General features: G+C 41.5%; 1 protein-coding gene across 1 annotated transcript; it reads right to left on the bottom strand.

Moving 5' to 3' along the window:
* Positions 1–7446: 7446 nt before the first annotated feature.
* Positions 7447–10434, bottom strand: si:ch211-112g6.4 (SH2 domain-containing protein 7). Its single transcript, XM_036535568.1, has 5 exons — positions 10202–10434; positions 9363–9452; positions 8833–8998; positions 8517–8711; positions 7447–8322 (listed from the first exon to the last, which is right to left on the bottom strand). Exons 1-5 carry the CDS (start codon positions 10432–10434, stop codon positions 7447–7449), a joined length of 1560 nt encoding a protein of 519 aa, XP_036391461.1.
* Positions 10435–10822: the final 388 nt, after the last annotated feature.

Below are 10822 nucleotides of genomic sequence, written 5' to 3'. Positions count from 1 at the left end.
CATTATACTGCTTGGCCTGCTGGTATGGTTGCCTACCCACGTCACACCAGCAGTCCTGGAGGAAACGGCCTTGGCGGCGGTTTCTTTGACTCATTCAATACTCCAATGATGGCGCCTGTGTTGAGGTTGGGTAATTCCGGAGGCCACACGAGTTTATATCTGTTTTCTGTGGCTCTTAAAGGCAGCAATCAGATCCCACATTCTGTGTGCCAGCAGGCCTTGGTTCCATTAGCCAGCCTTGTTATGTGTCATTATTTTATGTGTCATTACATGCCTAGTACAGTAGATAAGAGAATAGCATTAATTCAGCATCTTCCTGGAGCATTTCCTCTTTGGGATGTGAATCTGTTCTTTTTAGAGACATGAGGTGTAATCAGCCCCTCCCCCCACCCTGCTGTTGGGGTTGTTCATATAAAGTATTACTATATCAATATGATGGAACATTTTATTAGTTTAATACAACCGTCTCTGATCTGCCTTATTTATGAGCGCAGTGTCCCATAAATACCTGCTTACAAATACTGAATCGGTCATTGGTGACATCTTGATAACCTTCCTCAGATAAAGAGGGTTTTGTCTGACAAGGTTTTCTGTTTCAATGTTTGTCCAAAAATGCACAGATCCTGAACTGGAAGCCCCCTGAAGAGGAGAGCACTATAAATTTTCCCCCTGGTAATAATTTATGTGCCAGTGTGTGGAACATGTAGATGCCACCCAAAATTTGGCTGGAAAGAGAGGAGCTCTTTCGCTCACTCTGTTTGCATTGGCTCTCAGAGCACTGAAAAAACAAATAAGCCAAAAATGCAAATGCATACCTGTGCTGAGACAAGCATTTCGAACCTGTGCTGCACAACTGATTTGAACCCTTTGCTGTACCTGCAACCCTTTCTTGTGATCAGTATAAGGGGGAAATGTTTGGATGGGTGAGGTAATGTCACTTTTCACAGTGCTGGCGGTGTGAAGGCACATTTCAGGAGAAAACTGATGTTATGAGGTCATCACAATCACCTAACTCAGACCCCATTCAGTACCTTGAGGACCAAACTGCAAGTTATGCTGCTTGAATTTGCATGGGAACCTGCTGGGAGCTCTGGACTGCTGTGAACACCCCAGGGAGTCTGCTACCCTTGAAGACCTCCAAAACGGGGAGTTCTTTCAACATGCAAAGGAGCTCTGAAGGAAGATATACAAAATACAATTTGTGCTATGCATGCTTTCATGTTTGTTATCATAATCAAATTTTTCACAATGAGGCAATTATTTTTTTCTGGTGAGAAATACTTCTTTGCCTTTTGGAAATTTATGCAGGCAAAAAAATGGGTGTGTGTTGCTTCTCAGATACTCCACAACAAAGCGTGCAGGAGACACAAATCTCCCAACTAGCTCATCTTTGTTTCAGAAGTAAATTGTCTTCTCTGTGTTTTGTTCTGCCTGTCTGCATTGTAGTACAGAGGTGTTTTGATTTATTACATTGCATTATTACTTATTGCCTTGGCAGGCAACCTTGCCCTATACCTGGGTGATGTGCAGTTCATAGTGTGTAAATTATCCATGTTAACAATCAGGTATTGGGGTATTTGCTCAGGTAGTTTGCGTTGGTTCTTTGCACAACAGGTGCAGCAGCAGTCTGTCACCTGGATTTGGACAGCACTATGGCTTTCTGACATCACTATGCTACCATTGTGCCTCACTGGTGTGCTCAAAGCAGTGATACTAAACTATAACTTGTAATGTACTTTAACAAACTTTGCAACCTGGTCAGTGGTGATAGTGAGGACCTTTTTTGGACAGGTCAAGGGAACTTTGTGTTGTTTTCCATGGTTGTCTTACTGCCATAATTACCAGGAGCCTGCCCTTTGTCATCATACTCCCAGGTGTCTGAATACAGAGGTGGGACTGTGTGTCCTCCCCCCAACTCAACCCCCCCCAGGCCTACAATGTGCTGCAGCAGGGTGGGTGGATTGATTCAACAGTATAGTTTAATTTAGTGCTTTCATTATCCTCCCCCCACGGCCTTCCATTCAGCAGCATGTAGGCCAGGGGAACATGCTGTGCACAGACCTGACAGCTGGGCTGAGTTACACCGCTAACCCCAGCTGGACGGGACTGTGCGGTGAGGGCCGGCCGGAGCCAAACTGAATTACGGAAGTTCTCCTCCAGGTCACTGGCAATGTCCAAGACAATGTCATGGCCTGAGCCCTGGCCAAAACTGCTATTGGAGGAAGTAACTTTTCAGCACAGACAATTTAAAGTCCAGGCCTTGTTTTTTTGTTTTTTTTTTTTTGCTTTGTGAAATGATTTTGATATTATGTAATCTGTATCCTTAAATGGTATTGCATAGTCTGAAAAGACAACCACCAGAATGCTTAAATACAAACTAAATGTTAAATGGTGTTTTAGAAGAACCAGAGAAAACTGTGAAAATCCTTTACTAGTATTTCTAATCCCAGATAGGGGTCGCTGTTCTGCAGTGAGACAGAAATAAACTCTTTCTGCCAGTGTCCATTCACAAAAAAAAAAGAAAAAAACAGGAAAAAATCACGTTTCACAGAAACGCTGTCATTGCACCTTCACTGCATGTTACTACGCAGTTCTGCCCCACATACAGCCAAAATGTCATTAGTAATATCTAGTGGAAGCAAGGCAGCTCAGCTGCAGTGTGAGGTGGGATACATGTGCTGAAGAGAGCTGAAGAATTGTTTTGGAGTCAGATAATCATGGCATAGCTAAGAAGCTCATTGAGAGCTCATGCTGAGTGGAACCCTCAGGAAGCCCTGGGCTGAAGCCCTTTCTGAGCAAACTACACACAATGAAGTCAAGAGGACAAAAATGTGTGTGTGCGTGTGTGTGTGTATGTGTGTGTGTGTGTGTGTGCATGTGTATGTGTGCGTCTGTGTGAGCGTGTGTGTGTATATGTGTGTGTGTGTGTGTGTGTGTGTGTGTGTGTGTGTGTGTGTGTGTGTGTGTGTGTGTGTGCGTGTGTATGTGTGCATCTGTGTGCGCGTGTGTGTGTATATGTGTGTGTGTCTGTGTGTGTGTATGCACACGTTTGTGTGTGTGTATGTGTCTGTGTGTGTGTGCGTCTGTGTGCGTGCATGTGTGTGCGCGCGTGTGGTGTGTGTGTGTATGTGTGTGTGCGTGTGTGTGTGCGATCGTCTGCATGCACGGGCTCATGCAGGTGCACGTGTTGCAAGGAGTAGAGGCTGCAGTGGAAAGGTGGTAAAAGCTTGTGTGCAAGGTCTGTTGGCAGTATAGGCCTTTAACTGTGGAAAAAAAACCTCAGTGATCAAAACTTTGTGGCAATAGAAGCTTATAGTTGCACATGCTTGGTGGCTGAAAGTGTTGATTGTAGCATATAGTTGTATGTAGCACTTTATGTTATGACAGCAATAATTTCCACCATGCTGGCACTACAAACATGCGCTAATGATTCAGTGATTTACACAGCAGCATGCTTAACCCTATGAAATGCACTTTCTGTAAGTCACTCTGGATAAGGGTATCTGCTAAATAAATAAATGTAAATTAAATATAATACCAAACAAGAAAATGAGACTTTCACTGTCCATTCAAGCTCACAGTATATAATTTAGAATTTGCTTGTGATGGGGAAGTAAGGCCGCATGAGCTCCATAATGGGTAGAGTTAGCAAGTATGGTTAGCTCTTGACAGCCTTTGCTGTCTTGAGTCATTAAAAGCACATGACAGCTTCAGCCATCACCGATTTGAACGAGTCAGACTTCTGATAACATCAAAACATTCGGATTGCTTCAAATCAAAAAGTACGCGATAGCATACAACAGCTCTGTTCATCACTCACGCATCACTTTAAGTTTACCGTCAGTTACAAGGTGATGCAACTGGATATGCAGAACAGTTGTTCCCCCTTTGAATTGCAGTGCCCTACAACAGCAACCCGTTCATTTTGAGAGGATCATATATGCTGACTGTGCACCAAAAATGCCCATGTGAATCGTTGCCTCCTGGCAGATAGAATCAAACTTTCAATAAAAGTATTACGCAGCCACACACAGCATGGGCCGAGTGCCTCGGTGAGGAATAATTAAAAAGTTTGACATTTAGCATGACATTTAGCTCCTGAGTGAATTTCAGCCAGGGATTCTTCCTGAGTTCAACAATGCCTGTAACCATGAACCATGTGTTCAGGCAATGATCAGCTCACTTGCATTTCCTATTGACTAATGTAAAAAGGGATCAAAACAACAAACTGCTAAATTAAACAAACAAACGGCTTAAAGGAAACAGAACCTGATAACTTTTTCTGTGACTGGGCAAAGGGTGAAGTGCATTCATGAAAACTTCCCCTTGAATTACTTTTTTAGTGCTGCTGCTTTGAACAATAAACCACTCTAACTGAAATTGAGTTAGTTTATTAAATTTAATTTTGCACGGTATAATGAAAAAAGAGACAGAGGTTATAAAACATGTCAACCTGTGCTACATTTCAGAGAATTATGCAGTGTTGACAGTTGGAATTACCCTTCCAGTCACACTAGCCCTGCGTGTGAACAGTGGCTACTGTGGGCAAAAATCCAGCATGCAAATTCACCTGCAGTTTTCTCCACGTCACAGTTTGACCAGACAATGTGCAGGGAATTAGGGAATTAGTTGCACTCAGGGGTTTTTAGAACGTTCTAGATAATGTGTCAGGTAGTGCTAGATTGTACTTTTTTGTTAGTTTCGCGCAGATATTTGGAGACTTGCTCAGAATCCACGGTCCCCTTGCAGATACCCCAAGATGTGGCACCATCATAAGGTCAGGACACCATCCTAACAGCTGTAGGCAGACCACAGCTGGTTGGCAGATCACAGATGGTCTATTTTATGTTTAGATGAGGCAGTTTGGAAGGCAATAATCTTGAAGCACTTACGATTTCTCTTAAAAACGGATAATTGTGGTGGTGTTTGGTGCACTAGATTTAATTCTGTAAAGTTTGTGATGTTAGTACATTGTTTTTCTATGTAAATAAAGGAGACATTGGTAACCGCAATATGTTTTCTGAACTGTGAGGTGAAAAAACTGCCATAATGCAAATGGTATGTGAAAAATAAACAATGACATTCTACACGGATGGAAAAAACAACCCCTGTTAACGCAGTTGCAAATAAACCTAAGTGACATAATGTAACCATGATTTTTGCATTGTGTAACAGGCTGTTAACTTCTAGTAACAGCTCAGGTGATCTTAACTATGAGCAATTGCACAAGTGGCACTTTCCATTACCGTTGTTCAATATTTTCCATCTGTCTTGTGCTACTGGAATGTACAGTGCACTAAGTGAGCAATGACTGAGGTACACAATGCAATCATCTTACAGCGGAGTAAATATCAAGAGGAATGTAGAAAGAAATGAAGGAAAGACTGGAAGCTAAAGGCAGCAGAGATTGGTAAAAACAGAGAAAAAACACATAAGTGTGAGACTGCAGAGAACAGACCCCAGAAAATCCTGCAGAGGATTGACAGTGTTTTACCTTATCCGACAGGTTCGTCTGCCAGAGTAACGCAAAGGTTTTTCATTTCAATTATACAACCAAGAGAAAAATAACTGATAAAGCATAAGACAGTGACCAAACTGTAGGTCTGACTGCGCAGTCATGTGAATCATTCCCTTCCCAATGAGCAAGTTAACAAACCACAACACAGCACAACCAATGATGAAGGAGGTGGTGGTTGGGTGGTTTGTATATATTTTGCATTGCATCAGCATTTGGGCCTCCTGTTCTCAAAATGTTGCAACAGTGTAATATGTTGAATTTTCATGATATAGTGATATCATGTATAGGCTTCTTTCATCAAATCTATGATATATATGCAGTTATGTAATATTTATTATTATATAGTAAATAGTCTATGTATTAAAAATTTGGCGCTGAAGATTGAAGAAAATTTGAGTTTCTACAAAGTGTGTGCATTAAAAACAATAGAACTATTACTGTCTTTGTCTCATGTAGAGTAAGAAAGGGGTTTTATGTAACATTTTTAAATATTCCTGTAGTAATTTCAACAGACTGTGGAATGTAACAACAGTACTCTGAGCTAATTTGTTGATTTTGACATTGTTTCAGCGAGTGGACTATGACAAGGTTTGTTCTCAAGGTGGAGTGTTCTGGTAGAGTTTAGCTGAGTTAGGTTTTCTTTTGTGATGTGCTTAAAGGGAAACCACCGAGATCTTATTATTTCAACCAAGCATTGTGATGTAGGCATTTAAATACTTTTAAAACCTTCAGCGGTTCCACGCTGAAGAACAAAGATGGATGAGTAGATTGCAGCACAACCCAATACATGTGATAATTTTTACTGGGTCACTAACAAAGGTGATATTGATTTGGTCAATGCTGATGTTTTTTAAAAATGTCATGAATGTGTCAAAACTCCACATTTTTTTCAATTTTTTAAAGAAATAGTATTTAAAACAAGCAAGGTTTTTTTAAATAAACAGTTCAAATTCAATACTGGGAAACTGTCTTCAAGAAATTGAACTCACAGCAAGAATTTCAGTTTCTTCTATTTCAATACAAGTTAAAAACAGGATGCAAATTTTAATTTTACAGACTGTATAATTAAATAAATATTCAATAACAATTAATGTAGCTTCTATAAAAACAAAACCATAAACTAACAAAAAATATGGTTCAACTGTTGTCAATTATCATATAGATAACATCTGTAATACAACAAAACACACAAAAAGAAACAAAAGCAAAGGGATGTTGGGTAAGATGTCTTAAAATAAATCTTTAAGATATTTAAGGTGAAATTCCTTCAAAAGAAGGTCCCAGGTCTCATTTTCTGTAAACATATATACATCAGCATTCTCAGCGTTGGTTTGTAGCATATCTATCATCACCACATTCCTCAGCTAAAAATAAGTTTTAGATTTCATAAATGTCAAAAATAGACAAAATAGTAATTAATGTTTCAGTGACCAGTTAGCTAATGTTTCATAACTATAAATAAATTACAACCAACAAGCAGTAGTCTTGAGAATGGCCATTATTTTTAAAAAGTGTCTTTATTTTCCATTTTCATATAAATAAAAATACCAATAAAAATATTTGGGTAAATTTCAGCAATAAAGTCATAAATATTCAGAGTTTAAATATGAAACTGTTTCATTTGAAAGAGTAGTTCTACAGGAGGATTATTGCTGAAGAATATCAGACTCTTCTTGTAGTGCCACCAAAATGGTGATCAGTAGTTTGCATTTGCAAAGGACTCAGCTTCTAGTTGAATGGACTGTCACTGTAGTGTTCAAATGAATCAGTTTATTACCAGCGCTGGTTTTCTTCCGGAAGCCTTTTCTTCCCTTTGTGATGCCTTCATTTTTTCTTACATTGTGGAAAAAATCTTCTCCATTTATCACTCTGCAGAATGGAAAAAAAATAAGAATCATTTCCACCCTGTTATTTTCAGAACATTTTCTTCAGGCTGAAAAAGATGACTGGTAGACCGGATGACATTTTGAGTGCTTTGGGAAAATTTTAGCCGGACCTACCTTTATTCCCCAGCTGGACTCAGTATGCCTGCGATGCATGTCCTTGAGCGTCTCATAGGTCTTGTCCTCATCAGCGGCAAAGACTCGGGGTGGTTTTTTGAAGCCCTTATCAGGGATCTGCTCGTATGTGTTGTTGTCCAGGGGGGTGGTTTTGAACCCCTGATCTGGGATCAGCTCATAGGTATTGTCGTCAAGAAAGTGGCAGGGCAGGGGATCTTGGGGGACCTCGGCATATGTTCTGTCATCTTGCATCGGTGTTGGGGCCCTGGTGGGTTCTGTTTTGCGGGGGGCAATACCGCAAGGAACCTGGTCATCATAGGTGTCACAGGGCCTTGTAGCCATATGGTAGAGAGGGTTGTTGCACAGTGCGTCAAGGCTGTTGCTGCTGGCAGGTGGTCTTAAGTTTACCTGCTGGTCCAGGAGAGAGTATGTTTGACTGGTGGCCTTTTTGGATGTGTTGGGTGAGAGCTTTGGCGGGCTGCTCAGCCTGTAGGAGTGATTATCCTCTGCACAGTTGTCCAGAAGGGGTAAAGACTTGCTCCTGCAGTTCTCCAGGCTCAGCTCTGAGTACACAACCCCTGGCACCTCCGGTGAACTGGGCTTGGGTCCCTTAGGATGTGGTCCTCCATCATTATCAGCACTGACGCTTTCTTTAATCAGTGGGGGCCGAGTCTTCTGATTGGCTCGGTTTTTCTGCAGTTTGGCATACAGGACCTGGCTGTGTCGATCACTTGCCCCATCCAGAGTGGAGACACTCATGGAATTTGTCAGAGGGGTGTCCCTCTTTGGGACCAGAGGTACTGCCTGCATACAAAAAAATTCAAAGAAAAAGCATCACCAACCTATGCAAGTTTATTCAATTTTTTGTACTTTTTTTTCACACAGTTTTGCAAAAATACATATGTCACAGGGTGCAAATTCAGGGCCTTCACATTTTTACTAAAGGATATTACAAATCGGATTCAGTGACCTACACAGGTCTTAAAAACATTACTTACCTGTGGAGGAGAAGGTGCATCAAAAGAGGCAGGAGAGGTGAGTTTTCTGTACACGCTCTTAGGCGGCAGTGCAGGTGGTTGTTCGGGGGCCTGTTCAGTCCGCTGGTTCCATAGGCTTCTCACAGCTTCCACGCTGACCCTCGGCTTCTCTTGAAGCTGAATCTGGACCACATCATAGATCTCACTGGATGAGGACTGCTGTGAAGCAAAGCTGTCTGTTAGGAGTTCGTTCACAGGAAAAGAAACACTTTTCAAAATACGTTTCTTTTCAAGTGATATCACATAAACTCATATTATCGACGACAGCCCTCCTTACCTCAGAGCATGATGATGTCAGGTACTCATCGAAGGGTTCGATGGGACTGGACCTGTAGTACTCTATCAGGTCAGTCAGGTTATCATGAATCTCTGTGTCACCCGAAACAATGAACTGTCCAGTCTTATTCTGGTTGATGACAAAGTGGCGACATCGATCACGGCCCCTGAAATTGAAACTTGAGTTAAAGTCTGTCCTTCTTTTTTCTGAATAGTTTAGTGTTTAAGAATAAAAAAGCCATTATAGCTTGAAAGGCATACAGTGAGGCCGGGGGCTGTATTGTCTCATCACTTTTTTATCCTGCTTAGTTCAGTCTCTGATGTGAACAAGGGCTGACATATGGTCCCAAAAGGTATAGTATTCAGAAATAAATGGGCAGGTCCCTGTCAGTCACCATATTGCTGGATATTGCCATGCTTGATAATTACAGAGCACTGCAGCTAACAGTGAAACCCTGGTTTGTCTAAGTTTTCTGGTTTCCTGCTGCCCTGTCTTACTGCACTGTTTGTGGGAGACTGGCTAGTACCCACCTGTAGGAGAGGATGTACCCAATGGCTTTCTCACTGAGTCGGATGAGAAAACAGCCCAGGGGCTTATCCCACAGCTGAGCTTCTGCATCCCTGTCAACAAAAGCAGCAAGCATTTAGACGTCACAGTGAAATCTGATGAAACTTCAAAGTCAAAATTTGTTTTGTGATGTTTGTGATGAATGTTCTCTTCTTGGACCCATTGTCTGAACACAGATAAATGAGATTACATTACCAACACAGACTGTGCAACCAACACGGGCAATCAATCACTTTACAAGCAAAAACATTTTCCTGCTAAATGATTGCTTGAATATCCATTTCCTTAAAAGCCTCTTGATTCTACAGCCTCATTGTGAATGCACCACTCTGTTTAATACCTACATGCACTCCTGTTATTTTAACATATGTCCAATCAGAGAAAAACCCTTGGTGCACCATTCCGAATGAACAGTTATAAAAATGATTGTTCTGTGCCAAGTATTGTTATTGTATTCAATTTGCTTTTCAGAACAAGGTTCCCAACTTACAGTCCATAATTTAAATTGCCAAAAATGATTGAAATACTGGTATTAATGTCCAGATTTAAAAAAAAGAAAATGTAGGAAATAATAAAGCAGGAGAGCAGCACTATAATATTATTTAAATGCTCCATGAATTCTATGCAAAATGTTACACTCAAATATTTTTCTTTTATTTTTTTCTAATTTCTTTTTTTTTTTTTTAATTAATTAACTGGTTTGCAAAATTATTGCTATGGCCAACATTGCCCTGTACATCTTTGCCCTGTACTACAGATGCCTGAAGCAAATCTCCCATGCAAGCTCATGATCGATGCTTACTTTCTGGTGATGAAGCCCTGGAACCAAGAGGGGAAGTTCCCATCGTGCAGGATGAGGGGAGCCTGGGTCTCTGTGAACCATCGCAGGGCCAGCTCCCGTAGCCTGCTCTCAGTGTCCTCCACATGCGACTCCATCCTGACACGGTCCTGACCGAACAGGATAAGGGAGTGAGCGGTGCAGGGCTCTGCAATCTGAAGGCTCTTACTGCGGCACAAACCACCTGCCACCCTCATTTGCCTATTATCCTACGACGTCATCCAATGTGCGCGACCCACTGAACGGTTCCATTGTTTCAGTGTCCCTGCCTTCACGTTGGCTGCTGCTGCCCCATGCCCCATGCCCTATCGCTTTTTACATACGTTACTTTCCAGAAAATGATAACCAGGAAATTTGGAAGTGGCTGGCTTTTGTAGCTCTTCTCATCACAAAACAGTAACTCAAACCACACGCCATAACAGGACCCGTTGGTGGATGGTTAACTTTAAGCACACTTTGAGCACAAAGTAGCTCAAACTTCACCCAGCCCAAAAGCCTCCCTCTGGACCGTTGTCAGACCTTGTAATGCAGTATGTCATGTTCACTCAACATTAATTGTTCGTTAGTATTCACACACTACACGGT

The sequence above is a fragment of the Megalops cyprinoides genome, chromosome 8 (genome assembly GCF_013368585.1).
Source record: "Megalops cyprinoides isolate fMegCyp1 chromosome 8, fMegCyp1.pri, whole genome shotgun sequence".
Taxonomy (NCBI): domain Eukaryota; kingdom Metazoa; phylum Chordata; class Actinopteri; order Elopiformes; family Megalopidae; genus Megalops; species Megalops cyprinoides.
Note: the sequence above shows the minus strand (reverse complement) of the source record. Positions and strands in the feature narration are given on the sequence as shown.

Bases quoted from the DNA above. Each gene is read 5' to 3' on its own strand.
- si:ch211-112g6.4 (XM_036535568.1), bottom strand. From the start codon at position 10,434: ATGAGGGTGGCAGGTGGTTTGTGCCGCAGTAAGAGCCTTCAGATTGCA. The intron at 9,453-10,201 runs GTAAGCATCGAT...TTTTGTTGACAG, and splicing joins CAGGGCTTCATCACCAGAAA to GGATGCAGAAGCTCAGCTGT. The intron at 8,323-8,516 runs GTAAGTAATGTT...TTTTGTATGCAG, and splicing joins ATGCACCTTCTCCTCCACAG to GCAGTACCTCTGGTCCCAAA.